The 21,542-nt window shown below is 33.3% G+C and overlaps 1 protein-coding gene across 10 annotated transcripts in view; it reads left to right on the top strand.

Moving 5' to 3' along the window:
* SOX5 (SRY-box transcription factor 5) overlaps positions 1-21,542 on the top strand; it is a 1,030,759-nt gene that overhangs the window by 967,652 nt on the left and 41,565 nt on the right. For 9 of the 10 annotated variants that reach the window (XM_055095845.1, XM_063593159.1, XM_055095846.2 and 6 more), the window contains one exon: positions 16,877-17,054. In XM_055095845.1, coding sequence (XP_054951820.1) covers positions 16,877-17,054 — 178 coding nt within the window. Of the gene's footprint in view, positions 1-8,111; positions 8,208-16,876; positions 17,055-21,542 lie in introns of those variants that run through there. The other variant, XM_003828880.5, reaches the window with a different exon arrangement.

Genomic DNA, 21,542 nt, shown 5'->3' on the forward strand with positions numbered 1-21,542 from the left:
CTATACTGAAATAAGAATTTTGCTCATTGAAATCTTCAGCTTATCAATATTAAATTTGAAACATGCACTCTCAATGGTTCAGAATTATTGAATATTGCTAAGAAACTGATTATCAGACTGCTGCTTGAAAAATAAAAGTTTCTAAATATCAAGAATAGGTAGGAATTTGTCAAAACCCAAGTCATATACCAGGTTGTAATGGGAAGAACATGCTCCTTTTCTAGTCCTGAATCTCCTTGTAGATAGTATCTTTTGATGCTTCTTAGAATTACACACTTTGCCTTGTGAGCTGCAGGACTTAAATTGCAATATCCCACAGCTTTTAGCAGTTGCATTTTCAATTGTGAACTAGCTGATTCCATTGGGTGACTTTTTCAGAACCCAACAGTTTAAGAAATATGTTTTATCATTTTGGTTTTTAAAAAGATGAGGATCAGACATCTAAATTTATAGAAAATTAAGAGAATTTTCCTTTTTCGGGTCTTATCAGAATAATATGAAAGAAAAAAATGTATACTCAAATAGATAAAAACATATTTTCTTTCAAATTTTTTACCAATACCAAAAAAGTCTAATAACCTCACATTTTCATGAAACCGCAAATTATATTTTCTTAAAGCTCTGTTGTAGTGCTTTGCAAGGCCAGTTGCCAGCATTGGTATTCTGTGGGAGACTTTCATTTAAATTGGACCTTTAAAGAACCAAGGAATCTTATTTTTTTTTACTTTATTATATAATTTGAACTGTTAGGATTTGCTTTACAATTTTGATGACTTTGGCAGTGTAGATATTTCATAAATAGGAGAAAAATAAATTGAGACCAGAAATAGAAAGGATGAAATACTACAAAAATTCTTCTCTTGTGGTATTTCCAGTAGCACTTCAAATAACATAAGAAAAAAAATACTGTTGTGAAGTATGTTTTAAGAAGCATTGTGACAGCAACAGGAATGTCTTTAAATAGGTACAGATTTGTGTTTTCTATACTTCTCTATGCAACTCTTCTGAGGATCAAAGTTTCACTTTAAGTCAGTGGGAGCTCAATATTCAGGTCAACCCTACATGAATACAGGGCAAGACAAGAATTTTGGGTCAAATGATGGAATTTTTAGTGCCAGTTTTCATGCAAATAGCACTGTCGTTTCTCTAAAAAATGATGATTCTGGTCCCATTTTAAGAGAACCTCTAGGTAATTTGTGTTTGTTTTGATTTTGCTTATCTTTTTCTATTAGCATTCATTAAGTTACACTGAACTAGAATTCTGATCTGTTCTATCTAGCACTATAATTTATGGAGTTACAACAAAATAAGTGAAGGAGATATCAATTCTATAGGATAGACCACATTAGAAACATGTCTTCTATCTTATTGAATTTTAAGTAGCTGGCCCCTAATAGGCTCTTAACAAATGTACACCTGATTAATGTTTGCATTATAATAACTAAATCTTAATATTAATTGAACCCTAGTTATCATAGTTTGTAATATCATTTTCACTGTTTCAATCTTTGCAAAATTATGCTTACTAATACAACACAATCTAAGAGAATGTGTCTGTATAAGGATTTTTTTAACTGCAGTAATATGCTTCCTAGCTATTGTTAAGGTGAACTTTTGAACATTTGTATAACTATATATTTTTTTAGAATTGAGCACATAAAATAAGACATTGAGAATTTAATAAGACAAAAATAAGATTTTTTTAAAAATATTTTTTCAAAATATATTTGAGTCCTGCTTTAAAAAACAAGATCCACTTAGAATAGATAGTTAATAAAATATAACTTGTCATAAATGAGTTATCTTCTACTGGGTAAGGAGAGATGAGAATGTTTTCCTTGGGAAAGAGACACGTTGTTTATCTGTTCCAAGCAAGAGACATTACATTTTGCTTGAAACAAAGCAATATGTTGTTTATATAAATTTTTAAAAATCATGTAATGACTGTTATTCACAGATGAGGCTTCTAGAATTACTTTTAGAAGATGTCAAAACAACTTCTATAGAGGATTCTTCAGTAAACCTTTTGAGCACCTCTAATATGCTGGACACTTTGGTAGAATAAAAAAAGAACAGCAATTAACACACAGTACAATATAATGGGGAAAACAAACAAGTAAGCCAACAATTAAAATATTGTAGGCTAAGTGCTATTCAAAGAATAATATGGAGGTAAGGAAGAAACTTTGTAACATAACCCGGGGAGAAATAGGAGAATAAGGAAAAGGGTTCCAGAAGGTGTGACATTTAGAAGGTTTTTGAAGGAAAATGGAAACAGTCTGTGCAAGGACACATAGATATGAATCAATAAAAGGTTGGATTTTATCTGAATTTTGGAGAAAGAAACAAGGTTGAGTGTAATACATCTGTAGAACTTTGTGAGTGAATTTAAGAAGAATGAAAATATAAAGATACAAGTGTGTAAAAAATGAAGTCTAACTTCCTTAGCATGGCATTCTGCAATCTAGCCCCACCTACCTCACTAGCCTAATTAATACTTCTGCCTTTCTCCCAGTTCCAGAAATGTATACTTCAGATGAAATCACTTTCTCAGGTATCATGCTATTTCAATTATTTTTGCCTATGTTTGTGACACTGGACCTCTCTGGGTTGCTTCTGCCCTGTTCATTTCACTTTTCTCTCTTTTTTAGCACCACTAGCAATATAATATCCATCTAAACCGTCATTTCTATATAGAATTCTAAATAGAATTTGCTGTTACATTGTATGTCACCCCACTGCACAAACACATACTCCTTGAATAGTATCAAAGCACACTTATAATACTTCATTGTACTTGTCTTCCTTTGTATGATCCTCAGTCCCATGAGGGTAGGGATTATAGCTTAATCATCCTTAGCACCAAGCACAATACTTGGCTTGTAATTAATGCTCTACTTCTTTTAGAAGAATAAATACATGATCAAAGGTCAATGGTTTGGATCATTGGAAGATAATGCAGTATGACTAGAATAAGATTGTACCTAAGAAAAATGAAACAATGTTATTTATACAAAACGACTATGAAATTTAAAAGTAAGATTTGTTCTTATTTAACCTGTCAGTCTAGGTGAAATATACTGAATTTAGGAAATATGAGCCTTTGACCACTGGAGAGATATTATCTATAGTGAACCATGCCTTACTTCCCAGCCCTTACTGTGCTTTGAATAAAGTATTCGCCATTTACCTCTTTTTGCCCTGGTTCTGATTGTGAAATTGGGTTTTTTAGATATCTTGAAATTAGGAAAGGTGTACTGTAGAAAACTCAGCAATATTTAGATCAGGTATAAATGAATTAATTGGCAGTCTGTTTTATGCATTACCTCCATGAGTTTGTTTACTGTGAATACATCTTTAAGTGAGTGACCTCCCTTACATAAGCTGCTGAAGAGTCGAGTCGATCCTGAAATGAAAGGCACAGCCTATACAAATATTGTCCAGTTTTGTTATATTGTTTAATTGATAGTTCAAATAAAGTTTTAGGATGGAAAAAATTGTATTTCATTTTGTAAGGTTATTTTTCTCTGCTTCTCTTTTATGCAAAAAAAAATTATCTCAAAAATGGCAGAGAAACTTCCCACCCATACAAAGACATAGTCGTTTATATTATATGTATGGATATATTTATATGTATGTATAGTCACACATCACTTAATGATGGGGATATGTCCTATCATTGGTGATTTCATTGTTGCATAAGCATCATAGCATGTACTTATACAAACCTAGATAGTATAGGCTACTACACACTTAGGTTACATGATACAGCCTATTACTTCTAGGCTGCAAACCTGTACAGTATGTTACTCTACTGAATAGTGTAGGCAGGTGTAACAAAATGGTATTTGTGTATCTAAACATAGAAAAGGTATAGTAAAAATATAGTATTATAATCTTATGGGACCACTGTCATATAGTCCATGGTTCACCAAAATGTTGGTGTTCCTATACAGTACATGACCATATATTTATATGTGTACATATGTGTGTGTGTGTGTGTGCACTATCCCATACTACAGTAATCAAGAATACAGATCAATTTTATCTGGCAATATGATGGACCAAATCAACATTCAAAATAAGATAAGCTCTAAGGCAAATATACTCATTCTGTCTCTTTAATTCTTTCTAAAATATGATCAAAACTCTTGGGTAATGACATCATTAGAGTTGCTATATAAAGCCTTTTATGGAATTCAGACTGTAAATTTATTATTCTTTTAATGTTATGGGCTGGGAAAAATTAAACAAGGAGCATTACAGCTGAGTTTCACTACACATTAATTATTTTAATCGACTATTTCTTAAATGAATATCTGATAAATCAATCTTGCAATTCCTCATGCTTTATGACATGCTTGACACAGTATAGACACTTAAGAATCATTATTCTGTGAGAGCTTTGATACAAATCCAAAATCGTTATAATTAAGATCAAACTCTTACCTGATGCTCAGTTCTAAGCCTTTTCTCATCTTTATTTGAATTTTCTTTCACCCATACCTTGAATTTAATATTATAGTATCAATAGGCAGAATATATCATCAAGCTAAGCATCTTTAATATGTTGAGAAAAAATATTTTGTCTCCAGAGCATAACATAAAAACTGGCCTTAACTGACATTCTGTATAAATAGTCATCACCCCTTGGAATTCTTTAAAGACATCAGTTCTCTCCTGGTCACTGCCATGAAGACAAAGAATGCCTTAATGACTCTATTGAGGTTATCATTAAAATAAAGGAGATTTGCAGACATCAGCTATAAATCACTATAAAATGGCCGGTGGGTAACCTTTGACACAACTCATTTGAAATAAACCTGGGATGGATTCATAGCCTTTGGCCGAGCCAGTGAGTGGGCTAAAGGTCTTTTCCATCCTCTCCTTCACTTCTTGCAATATTAGTTCCTCTCCAAGTGACTGGAAAGGAATTGGATGTATATAAATTGACATGTGTATTAAGTTGAAGGCAAATAGGTCTATATAAATAATAGTGTTAAGGATGTTTATGGTGTTTATTAGAAATATGTATTCTTTTGATATAAATTTTAGGATTATGAATACATTTTGAATTTATCGTAGCTACTTTGTTAAAATACTTTATGATTTAGTGTCATAAAAATTTTGTGAGGGTCTCGACCAGTATTACTCAAATTGAACATTACAAGGTCCGTATCTATGGGATAGAAAAAATTCTTCAGAATTAAAAAGAAATTACATGATTGCAGTCTAATTTTTCAAAGAAATTATTGCTTCATGATTATTTTTCCTATTGGCATTTAAATAATAGAGAAGCAGCTTTGAAAAGTTGCCTAAGCTTACACCTTTATGACTTGGGTTCAAGTCCGAGGCTTCTTTAAGGTATGACTGTTAGCAAATTTTTGAATATCTTCAACCTCCTTCTCTTTATCTGTGAAGTGGGGTTGATGATATCTCGTATTCTTTCTGTACGAATAAAATAAAATATATGGAGATGTTTTGTTACTTGTAAAATTTAGATGTCAAGGAGTAAATAGTATTGGAAAATCAGCCCTGAAAAGTGAACAGCTATATAATAATTTAAGTTATTTTTAAAAGTTAGAAGTTTTTAGGTTATGAAACCCACTAAACATACTTTCATAGTTTTGTAATGTTTAACTTACTCTTCAAAATGTTTGTGTAACAAATAGTATATTGGGCTTTAAGTATTTATTTCTTCCTTAAAAACTAGCTCTCTCCATGACAAAATTACATTATAAAATCAGCATTTCTTTTGGTGTAGGGAGAAGTTCTCAGGTAAAAATATATAAAAAATATATAATGTATAATTTCTGTATTTAAATAGACCTATACTGTGCCTTTTATTTATTCACTAATAGGTTAATTATGAGAAGAAAAAAGGAAAAAAACACTTTAAGTCAATCATAAGTGACAAATAATTGCTTTGATGAATATGTTGAGGAGGGGAAAATAATCTTTAGGTCATTTCTAGTGAAAATTCATCTAATCAAAAAAGCAAATTTTTGAGACTTAATCTTCCAACAACTCATGCCCTTGATATATTTTTGTAAGTTTTCAGACTCTTCAAGAAAAAAAAAAAAAAAGTGGTCTAAGGATTCACAGAATAAGGAAATAACTTTATGAAAAGTTATAAAATTTAAACACCTAATATCCAAAATTCAAATCCAAGAATCAATCACTTTAGTGACAAATAATTCAATCTAAATAATCCAAACGAAATGAAATGCAAGAGTTTTTTTTTCCCCGTAAAACTCTTCCTTCATGACATTGTTTTAGATTAATCATAATGATATTTATTTCACTATCGAAGTTTCCTAGTCACTTACATTGCCTTAAAATGTTTTCTCTTCTAGTATATAGATTTCTTCTCTCTCATGACCTACCACTCTCTTGGGAATAGTGTTTGTGGAACAAATTAAAGAATTAACCTACCACTTGGGGGAAAAACAAGAGACAGGGGTAGATGGCACAACTGTTCTAATTTTGTGTTCATAAAGGAAAATTGCTAATTAAGTGGCCTTATTGTCTGGGGAAATACTCGAGGTTCGTGATCTTGTGCTAAGGGGAACAAAAATGCAGACACACACACACGGAGTGGGTTTAAGAGCGTAAAGTTTAATAGGCAAAAGAAAGGAGGGAGAGAGAGAGCGAGCGCGCGAGCGAGAGAGAGAGCGCGCTTCCTCATGCAGAGGAAGGGGATGTTCAAGCGGGTTTCTGGGTTTGGGGAAAGATGTGGTCCATTTTATAGAGGGGCTTAAGGAGGCCGTATTTGATTTACATAGGGCCCAGGAGATTGGTTTGACCAGGTGTCAGGTGTGCCATTTACATAGCCCGTGAATCTTTTATTATGCAAATGGAGTTTACCTGGCCGTTGCCATGACACCCACACACGGGCGGGCGACAAAGAGAAGAGAGGAGATATCCTCCATGTTGAGTGTACCTGGCTTCTGACATAGCTGCTGGCATTTACCTATGCAAACTTCTAGCTTGCTTATCTATGCTTGCAGCTTGATTTCTCAGGGTGCTTTTTGTTAGAAATGTTTTAGGGGCTGCTTTTTATTAAAGAAAAATTCCACTGAGAACTCCTTTAACCTCACTAACTGCCTAAATAATTTCTTACTAACTCCTATATCACTATTACTGTACTGCTCTTAACCTGAACAGTGGAACTCAGCCTAGGTTAAAGCAAGTGGAGTACGAGAAGTGAGTTTTGCATTTAAATTTTATTTTTACTTATTTTTGGACTTTCTACCTTTGTCTTCAATGACTGCCCCCTTTTCTCTATCTGTAATGAATGGAATGAAAAAAGTTGTAGTTTGGATGTACTGACCTAGTCAAGTCTCAAGTTACGTTAATAGGAGGAAGCCTGTGGCTAAATAGTTCCTGACAATGGCTTTGTTAGCAGACATCTCTGAGTAGAAAGCAGTGAGTCCCAGGGACATCAAACTTTCAACTCTTAAGAGGAAAGCAAGGGAGCAAAGTTCTGAAGACTGAGAAGAACTGAAATTCAAGTGGTGAGGAGAATTCATTACAAGAGATTTAAATATGGAAGGATACATTTTGATAGTGCATATGTTCCTATTCTGTTATTCACAAGTCAAAATAACATTTGCTCGATGTGTATGTGCATTGTACGTAAACGTAAATAACTTTTGAAATGCTATAATAAAAACAATAGGAAAAACTTAGAATTTATCGAGTTATTGATTAATCTCCACTATCCATTTAACATTTAGTAGTTAATAGTATCTAGTAAATTTTTTTCTATTCAAGGTATATGTGGGTGTAAAGAGAGTACTCAGATCACTTTAAAAATGAAAATTGTCTTAAACTGTTTGAAATTTTATTTAGCCACGAGATATTCAAGAAAACAACACAATGAAATGAAATACAGTTATATGAATGCTACAGTCAGTAACACTAGAGTGCTGCCTTAGGCTTCCCTAGCCTTTTCTTGCTTAGCGTCTCATTCTAATGTTTAATCCATTAAACACACACACACACACACACACACACACACTCACACCTGTCCTTCTCCAAGGTTCTGTGCCTTAGACAATTTGGCCTTCACTCATCTCCCAAATATAAACCAATGTATGGTTTATATCAGTTAACTGTCGTAACTGTCATTACTCATTAAACAGTCAGTTATAGTGGGTTCACCAGACTGTTGGAGATTTGTGCCATAGGAGCTGTGCATGCATGTATGTGAGCACTGGGAATGACTCTTTGATGTAATTAATTGGAGCTCGTAATAAATGACTTATGCATCATGATGCTTTCTATTATTTCTCCCACTCTGCCAGGTTGTTATCTAAAGATGGTCTATCTGCGTATAACCAGACCAAACTTTTCGAAGATCTGAGAAAACATAAATCTCTCAGATAGCCATAGATATATTTTTAAAAAGGAATTCTGGAGCCCTCTGGGAGTCCTTCAAAGTATTTCATTTTGTTTTGTTTCAAGTTCATCAGTGTTTCATTAATATTTTCATCAGTGGTTTTTCCCCCCACTCAATGGGCTATCCATGCCTTCATGTGGTATTTTTACTTCTCTTTTATATGACTCCAGTGGATCAAACCTTCTACCACTGATTTGCTTTGATGATGTATTGTTCTGCTTTCCTTTTGATAGTAATTCCTTTTGTAGATTCCAGTAGAGATGCTGATGTGCTCATTTTGTACATTTAGGTTCAGGTGGAAGTACCATTTCCAACATAGAGATGATAGTAGAATTTGATCAGCATGACTTCTATTTCTTTGTTTTATAAAGTCATATTGCTCTGTGAGCTCCTGTTTTACTTTTTTTGTTAATCTATTCCATCATTAAAGAGTTGTGTAGTTCTTGGCTTATGTTTGTATACAAATCTTCAAGTGGAACTAACAGGAAAGCAACAATGACAAATGCTTTGTAATTATAAATTTAAGGACTTATCAGGTGGTGTCAAAAACACATTACATTTTCTTGTTCAAGGAGTGACCAACTCTTTAATTTCTCTAAAGCATTTTTAAAAGCTTTTGGAGATTTACATTTAGAGGTTAAAAAGAGGAACTGGTGTGATTATTAACATCAATTCTTACTGCTCTATGCTTCCTTTTAGCCTCTTGGTAGAAGAACTGTTAATCATTTTAAAAGATAACAGCAATCATCCAGCCGTAATGAACACTATAGGACAAAATAACCATATTATTAGGAATTTGAAGTTGTCTGGGGACCAGAGGTTAAACAAAGTTGAATTGGAAACACCATACATTTCCTACTGGCTCATGTTATAACTGTTCTCATCACGCATTATTGTTGACACGAGTACTCCTCGCATTCTTCCTTTTTTCAAGAATAGTTAGAAAAGCTTACTCTGTGGAATTTCTATGAGTGGGTTTTCATCTGATATTGTGGGTTAAAGGTCTTCCAATATGACATTCTTCTTGGTAAATATATGGAAACTGTATTTATACAGTATATTTATAGGACAGTTTGGAAATAAAAAGTAAGATTAGATAGAGAGTTAATCTAAAATGAAAAATTCAAAAGCTAAATTAGAGATCTTAAAGGGAAAGGAGAATAAATATTAAAAGAGAAGGAAGGAAAATGTAAAAAGGAATGGTATGGCACTATTTGGATTAATTCAAGGCAATTTTTGAAATTAAAAAGTGAATGTGAAGTATAGTTGATATTTCAGAAGCCAAACTATTGTTTATTTGTTTTTAAATATATGTGTGTGCTTGTGTGTATAATTTACAGCATTGAGGCATTAATTCAACAAAGTCGGAAAACAAGGAAAATATTAAGATACTAAGGGAACATGAGCAGGGGGCATTTTAAACAGCAAATAAAATGATGGGTACTCTTTGAATACCTTTAAATTAATTAAGGGCCAGCAAATTAAATGTAAAGAAACATGTAATTACCACATTGAAGCACATGTCCCCAACCACACTACTAGCATCTACTTTTAAAAGAAGCAGGTATACATTAAGCAAAAGTGTAAAATGGCAAATAAGGAAGCCAAATGAGATGCTAGAACATATTACCCTCAGCTAAATAAGACTTACATTTAAATGGCCATCAAGTCTAATGGTAGCATTAACACAGCAAAAGCATACCTATCAAAGAATTCCTGGAGCTCTTTCTGCCTGATTAACAAGGCATTTTGCAATTTGTAAGTCTAAAAGTAGCATCTGATCATGAAAAGGGGTTTCAAGACTATGTGCTATGTAAGATGATAGACTTGATTTTAGGAACCTACTAATTAAATAAGGAGTTGGGATGGCTACGCGAGTAGGATTATTAATTCCTTGAAGACTAAGAAAATAATTTTAAGATTGTTACAGTTATTTTTATCTTAGGTTACTTTGACTTTTGCACATAAATATAAACCTTTTCTCCTTTAAGTTCTGCTCAGCAGGTACACTTCCATCTCTTTATAGATCCTCATGATATTTGTTTGTTTTGTTTCTTCTAGTAAACCTCTATGGAGCTGTAGCGAAGAAATGCCTTATTTGGGTAGGAGAGGTGAAAGAGGGCTCCCACAGTGCATAGAGGTAGAAGACGAAAGAGAAAGGATGAGTGCTGCACACAAGCTAGGGACGAGGTGCGGCAACAGTGCACATTATGCAATTCAGGCTGTCATGTAACTTCCCTACTTAGGTTAATACGATTATTTCATCAGAGAGGATAATAGCAGCAGCATGATTAATTTTGCAACATGTTTCATGAATGCCTTTACTCATCCCCATATGGTATTACTGCTACTTATTTCACATGAGTATTTATGATAAACATGGGGACAATCACAGTTTTCAAATCATGCAGAGGAAGAAGCCTGAAATTTTATTTATACATATATATATATATTTTTTTTCAATCATTGTGTGGCTGTTGAAGAATCAAAGTGTTTTTATAAATGAAACATTATATTGAGTATAAAGACAAACTGTTCTCAAAGAAGTTTAAAAACACACACACACTTCGACTTAAATCTATACCTAGGTTTTAAATAAAAAGTAAATGGACTTCTTTATTACTGATCACATAAAACCAAAGCCTCAAAGCTACATGCCTAAATGTCCTTTGGTTTATGTTTTTCTAATGCCTGGCATATAATAGCCATTAATAAATAGCTGAAATACCATTGGATAAATAAGATATGGATGAATGTATGGATGATTGAATAAATGCATCTGTTCTTATCTGTTGCCTTTAGACTGGTATAAATATGTTAACTGCCAAATAAATTTTGATTTTCAATCATTAATTTAGGTAAATATTTGAGGAAGTGCAATTTTGAGATACCTGTGATATGGAATGAACCAAATCATCAATTAGATAATGAGAATGAATAAAGATGTGAATAAAGATGTAAATAAAGATGAAATTTATATTCTGAAGGGTTTCATCATTTGCACGTCCTCGGTAGTGCATTTTGTGGTCTAGCAACCTACATGTGGGTATATTTCCATGTTGTGAGGATAAGAATAGAGAAACAGAAACAAATAGAATTCTCTAGAATGTTTGGATCTCTGTTATCTAGTTCTCTATTAAAACTCCTTAACAAAGACTTGAAAAGCTAAGGAGTGGGGAGAGAGAAATAACACCCCAGGATTGCTAAGAATGCTTTTTGTTTGTTAAATTATGTTTGATTTCTCTAAATCATTTGGTATTTGTACATTATAAAATTATGACTATTATACAATTATGTTACAGTAACATGTTTTCTTCTAGGATAAATTGTTATTTGAAAACCAACTAAATGAAATATATTGTAACTTTATATATTTATTTTATAGTGTTTGTTAAGTTTATGTGGAATAAGTTTATGGTGACAATTGGTATTCCCTCAGTGCGTCTAAGGCTACATATTTGTTTCACATTCTTTATGCAATTGTTTTTTAATCTGTTGCAAATTGTCATTGGCCGGGATTAACTGATTAAGGCCTCTATAATATTTCTACTACTGTGACCACAAACTGGTATTGAGATGTTAGCTTTCAGACAAGTTATCGTAGCTATAATTATGTAAATGGAACATCCCAGACCTATATGTTTATCTGGATTTTACTTACTTTGCATTCTATCCCAGAAAACTTCAATTAGCCCAGTAATTGATTAGAAGAAGTTATATCATGAGTGAGCTTCTAAGACTTGTATTTGATTATATAAAATATTATTTTATTGTACCATGTGTACATGAACTCTTGGGATTTTTCTAAAAGAATAGTCCAAACCACTCTTTAGTATTAAAGGAAATTTTCAATGCTATATAGCGTAGAGGTCAGAGAAGCACAAAAAAAGTCACCAAGATGAGTGAATTTGCGCCTTAACTTTCTAATGTATAGAATAGCAAATGTTTGTATTACATCAGTTTATTGCACATATATTATCTTTCATGTGGTTATTGTGTAACAGAATTATATAGTTAGGACTGAATTTCAGAAGTTATATTCCATCGGTGCATTTTTAAATTTAAGATTAAATTTGTCACAGAAATTAAAAGAGCATTGTATGTTGAGTCCAAAGACCTGGGTTTCATTAGAACTTTCTAAGCCTTACTTTCCTCTACAAGATTTGTAATTACTTCATAGTCGTGAAGATTAAATAAACTCTTTGGAATACTTATAATGAACCCTATAAATGTAAATTATAGCCTTCTACTAGTTAAAATTTGTTTAGCTTACACATTTACTTAAACATAAATGCTTATTTTATATTTATGATATACAAGTTTGGAGCTACTAGGCAGATAACTAAATTCTTAACTCTTTGTGTATAAATGAAATAATTACAAAATATGTTATTTTCAAAAGTTCCAATCGGCAACCTCATTTAACAATTAGGCAAGTAATTAACAGGAAATTGCTTTGCTCACTGCTTGATGGTGTAGTTGATAGAAATAGTATCTTTTTCAATTATTTTTGACCTTGAAAATTACTCATATCCTTTTATTTGTAAGTAATTTATTTAACATGTTTAAATGTGTGTTTTATTTGTAAGAATAGGGGTTAATCATGTTAAGCTTTTGAATTTCTCCTAAAGTTACAAGTAAAAAACAAAGTAAGAGAAGTCTTACCTTCAGCTTTTATTGCACATATTCATATTATAAGAACATGCCAGAAATAAATTGTCCATGTCCATTTTATAGTTAAGATTTTTAAATTTTCATCTAGTCAAATGAAAAATAATTAATAGAAAATGGGAAACTAGTGTAATTTTTGTATTCTTCATAAATAATAGGCATTTGGTATAGCAGCTCAGTAGTAAATTATTAAAAGAACAAAATTGTGAAATATCATATAATGGGTCAAAATTATTTATACAGTTACCAGTATAAAGATCAAGAATGTGAGTTCTTATTAATATACCATTAGCCTGGTCACACAATGGAAGAGAATGAAAGGGCAATTTTGAATGACATTTATATCAACTTTGGAACTGTCAACCTCTATTATGTCCTTGGGGCCTTGCACTTTTTGGCTTTCAGACATCTGTGCTGCCTTGAATGGAGGTGAATACTAAGAGTTTCAGTGGGTCTCTTGCTCTAATAAATGCTTTGAATCGTTATCTTTCAGCATGGGCATGTAATAGTTATTAGTGCTTAAAGCTAAGACATATGACACTTCATCCCATCAGCACCCACATCCACATCATCTTCATCAATACCACCATTCCCCCCTCACTATACACTCACACTGTGTTTCCTCTGTGCTCATAAAAATCTTCCCTATTCCAACTCTGGGAATACAGTCTTTCTCTTTGCTTTCTTTTTCTTTTCTTTGCTTTGCTTTGCTTTGTTTTGTTTCTTTTTCTTCTCTTCACATTCAAATAAAACAGCCATCTTTGATCCAAGCATCTCCCAAAACTTTTGCAAGAGTTATGATGATGTCAGAAAGAAGTTCTAAAGGCATCATGACAGAAGTCAGTTTCACACAGAAGGTAGTAAACAGGTACTACATTGCTAGGGGAAAACAGGGCCTGGAATATTTACAGCTGGGTAGTAAATAGTAAAGTCCCTGACAGTCAGGACATTTAGGCTTAATTGACCAAGAGTAGATCTGGATTCTAATCTTTATTGTCTCATGGAATCTCAGTAACATTCAATTTATTATGCATATCAATGTTTCCATTATTAGCATGTGATATGTCCCAATTATGTTTTAAACACTGAGGTAATATGACATATTTTTAAATGTTATCTTCTTATACAGAAGAAGCTTTTTAAAGGCTTTTGGAAGTCTAATAAAACTTTTTCAATAGTCCCCCTTTATATTAATATATGAGGCGGTGGCTCTTACACTTGAGTGTGCATCAGAATCGCCTGGGAATGAAGGCTTGTTAAACACAGGTTGCTGGGACCCATCCCCATAGTTTCTGTGATAGAGAATTTGCCTTTCTAACTCCCAAGTGTGCTTATGGTGCTAGTCTGTGAGCCACATGTTGAGAAGTATTCATTCATACTAGATTAAAATGTGAGGACACAATACTTCCATATTGCTGCCAATTATGACATCATATATATAGATTATGGTTGAACAGGTCATGTTTCAGATTGAACAATTAGGGATAATACTGCCCCTATAGTTTTTTTTTTTTTTTTTTTTTGACACAGTCTCACTCTGTTGCCCAGGCTGGAGTGCAGTGGCACGATCTAACTCACTGCAGCCTCCGCCTCCCGGGTTCAGGTGATTCTCCTGCCTCAGCCTCCTGAGTAGCTGAGACTACAGGTGCGTGCCATCATGCTCAGCTAATTTTTTGTATTTTTAGTAGAAACAAGGTTTCACCATGTTGGCCAGGATAGTCTCAATCTCCTGACCTCATGATCTGCCTGACTTGGCCTCCCAAAGTGCTGGGATTACAGGTGTGAGCCACTGCACCCAGCCATTGCCCCTATAGTTTTTAAAATGCTAAAGTAAACTTCTCCAAATTAAATGTTGCGTCAGTGATGGAATTATTTCACTTCCTGTCAAGATCTTATGAATCAATATAGATTTGGTATAATAGTCTTTAATTTCTTACTTATCTGACATCATAGAAGATTGCTAATTTGAATTGTCTCATGAATTTTCAATTTTTTTTTTCTGAAACAGACAATATAAACTGAAATAAGATGTATTACAAAGGTAACTTTTTCCTAGTCTGTTCATGGGATTCTTAAGTGCACGTAACCACAGAATCAAATAATAATCTAATAATATTAAACCACTTAAAAATATAGACTTGAGGCCAGGCGCCATGGCTCATGCGCCTTGGGAGGCCAGCGCAGACAGATCACTTGAGGTCAGGAGTTCAAGACTAGCTGGCCAACATGGTGAAACCCTGTCTCTACTAAAAATACAAAAATTAGCTGGACGTGGTGGTGTGCACCACGTAGTAGTGTCCCAGCTACTCAGGAGGCTGAGGCAGGAGAATCACTTGAACTGGGAGGCGGAGATCACAATGAGCCGAGATTGCACCACTGCACTCCAGCCTGGGCAACAGAGCAAGACTCCATCTCAAAAAAAAAAATTATATATATATATATGTGTGTGTGTGTATATATATATATATATATGTGTGTGTGTATATATATATATATATATATAAACTTGATACCGATGTCATATTTTACCATTTAACCATTTCATAAAATGATTTATTTCAGTGGTTCTTTTGGTAGGACTGTGCATTAAATTTTTGTATACAGTAATTAACATATACTTTAATGTCACCTGACTACCCCATTTGATTAAAAATTTTTCTACTTTCAACAAATCCTGTTATTGGTAAATGTTTTATGTTCTTAACTCATGAAATAGCTACGTGGAAACTAAATTTTTATTCTACAATAATATTAATGTAAAATTAGATATATCGTAAACGTTGATAAATAAACAAGTGGTAAGATATTCCAATTTTAGAGCACAGGAAAGGAACAAAATAACTTTTTCAATTTCCAATTTAAAAAGTGATATAATGTTAATATCATCTCATTCTTATATTCTTATATGATGTAATATAAATTTTAATGATACTGTATCTATAAGTCTCATGTATGAAATTACCTAAGAGAACGATTTAAAATTGAGTATAAACTGTGTTTTGACCTGTCAAACCATAGAACAGCTGGAAATCATCAACCATGCTGAACTGATCACATGATCTTCATGACACATATAGTATAAGAGAAACCAGGTACTAAAAGAGAAACCTAGAAAACACATCTGGATTTTGAAAACAGGGTGTTTGTTTAGTGTTTAGAACAGTATGACATATAAATAAGTTGCACATAGTAGGGTGATGTTAATTATGTTTATTTTCATTTTTAGATCAAATTCAAAGGTGTTTCTGTGAAACCTAGGGAGAAAGGATTATTTTCTAAGAAAGCTAGAAATTTTCTTGTGTGTGTGTGTTGAATTTGGAGAGCAGTTCTGATCAGAGGCACACAACTATCTGTGGTCCTCCATCATGGGTGTTCCAGGTGCTCTGCCTAGGTACCAGGGTACAAAGATGCATCAGATCCAACCCCTTTTCTTTGGAGATTAAAAAAAAACCTACCTACATCATATTTCAAATTTAATGTGTAATATCTCTCAATACAAATGAATATAGCACAAAGAGTAGCTTTTTAAGAATATTTCTTACAGGTTACAAAAATTATCTGCTTTCTGTGGGTAGTTGAGTACACATGTACTTTCTCTTATACAAAAGGTATTTTGAATGTATAGGTGAAGGAGGCATTATGTTGACAGCTAACCAAATGCTGTAATGTTCAGAATGAATGTTAAGATCACTGATTGGTAGAGTAATTTGATGGGAAATGACAGGCTGCATACCTGTGTTTTTCTAGGCATTTTTGATCAGCCTTTCCTTATCACAGCTCATGTTCTAATGATCATTGCAGGATGAAGTGGCACAGCCACTGAACCTATCAGCTAAACCCAAGACCTCTGATGGCAAATCACCCACATCACCCACCTCTCCCCATATGCCAGCTCTGAGAATAAACAGTGGGGCAGGCCCCCTCAAAGCCTCTGTCCCAGCAGCGTTAGCTAGTCCTTCAGCCAGAGTTAGCACAATAGGTAAGTTCTGTTTCTTTTGTTCTTGCTGATTTTCTGTTTATGGCTATTGAATGGAATCATCTTTAAATGGCACATCACACACACTCTATACACCGCTTGAATTCTATAGGACAGCTTCAATTTGAGGAACCACCTAGGTCCGTTTTAAACATGCAAATGAAATTTCTCACCAAAGTCTAAGTTATAATGCCCTCCCGAAAATCTAATTGTGTAGGTTATATCTATATTTCTAACTATGTCCATACAATATAAAAAGAGGACTAAGTGACTAATCGCAGTGAGCGATGATGGTTCCAGAATGTTATTGTTAGGTGACTTACTTTTTGCATTACTGAAATTTCCATTTTTTGTGTGAATTGCACAAAGTATACATTATGATGAAATGCATTTTGCCTCTATCATCAATCAACCATAAGGATGTGAAGTTTGTTCAGTTTCGTTCTGTTTGAGGATTACTTGCAAACACCAAAGTATTATAAAGAGTGGATAGCTTCAATTCTATATAATTATAAATTCAGTAGCATAAACAAAATAGTAGAAAACACTTCTATAAGCTGACTTTGAAAAATTCAATGATTTTAGTTTCAGCATACATAAATCAGACTGCAGATACTGATTTCAACACAGATTTATTGATATTTGTATTATTTTTATTCAATTTTTAAGGAGGCCAGCCCTCAAGGAGCTCATGGTTTAGTTAAGGGAGAGTCATTCATTCTATGGTATAAGTCAGCTATAATAAGTGATGTTGCAGAGCACAGATAAAGTTCTACAAAGAGAGGAGAGTGTTGGATTCTGTCTGGGAAGGACTACAGAAGAGTATGAGTTAGATATATCCTAATTCAAACTGAGCCTTGAAGAAGAGATAGATTCCTAGGCATTCTAGGCAGTAAGAAAAAAATCACAAAGTGAAATAGCATATTTTTGAGAAATGCACTGATTTGTCTAGATTGTAGAAAAAAATGTATGGTGGAAAGTGATCAGAGCTAAAACTGAAAGGATCAGATGGCAGAATGATGTTGGAATTCAGGAAACCATTGTTTACATGTAGGACAAGAATAAGTTACATGAGATAGAAATAAACAATGATAAAGGAGAGAATGGATTAAAAAGATATTAATCAAGGAAGAATTGACATAATTCAGTCACAATAGAATGTATCTGGTAAAGGTCAAGTTGTAGACAGGAAACTAGAATTTTGAATTTATGAAATAACAAGGATCATTATGCCTCTATTAACAATGAAAGGGGAGCCCAGAATTGGAGCAGGTTTGGGAGAAGAAATAAAAATGTAATATGTGTTGAATTTGCAGCACAAGGAACTATCTAGGTAGAGGTGTTCAGGAAGAAGGTGGAAATACAAGCCTCATCGGTAAAAGATGTGCTAGAATTTTAGATATGGAAATTATTCCATGATGAGGTGGTTGAACTCAGGAGAGCAAATAAGTCCACCAAAAAAGGCTGTGTGTGGTAAGAAAAGAAGTGGAGTGAAGAATCATAGGTATTGCATTAGATACTAATAGATAAATAACTAATATTAATACTATAATATAGATAACTAATGTATTATTTATTGCTGTGTAACAGATTAACCTAAAACTTAGCAGCTGGTATTGCATTAGATACTAATAGATCGATAACTGATATTAATATTATAATATAGATAACTAATATATTATTTATTGCTGTGTAACAAATTAACCTAAAACTTAGAAGTAGAAAACAACCAATATTTATTGTCTCATTTATTATTATTTATTGTTTAACATTTATTATTATCTGTTTTCTGGTGGTCTCGGTTCTTTGCCACATAGGCCTGTCCCTAGGGCTGCTTGTAGCATGACAGCGAACCTTCCTGAGTGAGTGATCCAAGGGAAGAACAAAGAAAAAGGCACAGTTTATATCACGAAATAACCTGTTCTCCAAGTTCATCCAGCGGCAATTCTGCTTTATTCTGTTTCTTATAAGAGAATCATTAAGTCCAGCCCAACTCAAGGCAAGGAAAATTAGGCTCCAACTGAAGTAGAGAGTATCAAAATATCTTTGAATATATTTTAGAACGACTACACTTTTTTTAGATGCAAAACTGATGAAGAGTAAGTTGAGTGTCTTAGAATAAGAATGAAGAGCAAGTGGGTATTTTAGAATAAGAGTGAAGATAGGGTAATGTCATACTAGCCTAGGAAAACGAAGTTTCAAAAAAGAGGGATTATTTAATGGTGCACCTTCTGCAGGACAATTAAAGAACATGAAGAATAAGAGCCTTAGGATTTGGAGTTCATGGACAGGTAGACTGACAGAGAAGTTTTAATGAATGGTTTGAATAGATTTCCAGTTATACAGAGCGGAAGAATATGAAGAAAGAAAGTTAATTTGGTGATATAACTCATCTTTTTCTAAGTTTGGTGTTGGGAAGTGATAATAGTTTGAGAAGGCTAAGTAGAGACAGGTTTTAAAATAGGAATATGTATATTACTCTTCCAGGGGGGAGAGGAAGAAGAGTTAGAGACATGTATAGATATGAAAAAGTGCAAAAGACATGTATAGATATGAAAAGTGATGGGAAGGGATTAACCCTTGTAAAGGAGAAAAACTTTTCTTCTTCCTGAGACTGAAGGAAAGGAAGAGATAAATGGTAACATTTCAGAGAAATTTTGGAATGATCAGAATGAAGTCTGAAGGAGTGTGTATCAAATGCTTTAATCTCCACAAAGAAGAATTCCAGATTATTTGTTAAGAGGAATTCAGTCTGGGCAGTGGGGCCACAGTGAAAAGAGGAACAGTGAAAACTGAAGTTTTGAGAAGTTTGAAAAAGGTTTCAGACACATGTGTGCTTTTTCATCTTATAGTCTAACTCCAGTTACTCTGCTCAGCATCCTAAATGAGCTCCAAGATTAGATTTACTTTCATGTACTATGTAAAAGAAAAAATATTTTATTTGGCAAGAATCATTCACTATCATAATATACATGTAGGCTTATAAATGTCATAGTGTTAGTACATGAGCAACTTTTGTGATGTTGTTAGAACTGGAATATGTGACTAGTAGAATAACTAATATGTTTTTATTTGTATCATGTATGAATATTTTTTCTTTAGCATTCCCAAAGATTAAGCATGGCAAAGTATTTTAGAAAGGCAAGAACATACTTAATGTCATTTATCATGACTTTCCCCACTACTAAAACACTCTTTTTTTTTTTCTGAAAAGTCCCTTCACCACATACACATCCCTCATAATTTCCAAGGATTTAAGTCTACTACAATTTACTTTTCTCTTTTCAACAAATGCAGATGTTGAAAGCTGAAACTTTAATGAGTAATAATGTAGTTGGATAAAAGCTGTGAGGATTAATGGTGTTGTAAAGGTCACTCCTGAAAGAAGAATTAATGTGTGATGCCATTATTAAACCACAGAAAACTGTGGACTGAAAGATGACTTAAGTTATCGTTAATGACATGGGGCTCTTTGCTATATATCTATTAGCTACAAATATAGAAAGTGACTTTATGAGGTTGGTGACCAATATTACAGTGTATTCTGTAAGAATGCTTTTGATATGGTACGCAAATGATAGGCAGCTCCAAAGAAAGGAGATCCTTAAAAGGTATGAATAGTTCAGAAGAATGATGGATAATTTTAGAATCTTTTGACCAGATGTTATCTTTCCCTTATTGGCTTTTTCCACCTATATCGAACATATGTATAGCACTTTTAACTTTTTTTTCAAAGCATTTTTTTCATCTATTTTCTCACTGCAGCTGTTCTACAATTATAGACCCTTAACTAGATGGAGTAGATATCCATATAATCTAGTCAAAGCTTGTTATTTCGCAGATAGGGAACACAGACCTAAAGAGCCTGTGTGTCTACCTAGGGATTTGAAGTAATTTTTTGTCAGAGCGTAGACAGTTCTATGATTCTATATTTATTACCTCAGCTTTAATTTTAAGGAAATAAATGTACATAAAAATCTAGTAACTTATCCAGACTTAGAGCCAATGGATTTTGGAGCCTTATAACCATGATCTATTGGTTGGTGTTCATTCTTTTTAGTTGTTGCCTTTTGGTAGCCACTCTGCATTAGATGCTCTTCTCGGCCATGTATCATTTCACTCATCCATACAACAAATGAGATTTAAATACTCTTCCTTTGCCATACATTTTGCTTAGTCTGGAGGATAAGCAGACAACAGCCTTGGACTGAGACTTTAGGTGCCTACAGTCATTTTCCTAGCATATCTTTGGGACATATTGGAATGTACTGTTCTTAGCCTTCATTCCTCAGAGGCATTAATGCATGAAAACTAAAACTATACCTGAGCAAATGTAGTAAATGCAAATTGACCCAGTAAAACAAAGGGCAATATTTCCAAGTCCATTAATTGGCTACTTGATTTGTACAACATGCCAGGTTAAGACATGATGACTTAAAGGAGGATATTATTTTGAAAGTTCGTTAGTTTACATTTTTATTTTATTTATTT

The sequence above is a fragment of the Pan paniscus genome, chromosome 10, assembly GCF_029289425.2.
Source record: "Pan paniscus chromosome 10, NHGRI_mPanPan1-v2.0_pri, whole genome shotgun sequence".
Classification (NCBI taxonomy): Eukaryota; Metazoa; Chordata; class Mammalia; order Primates; family Hominidae; genus Pan; species Pan paniscus.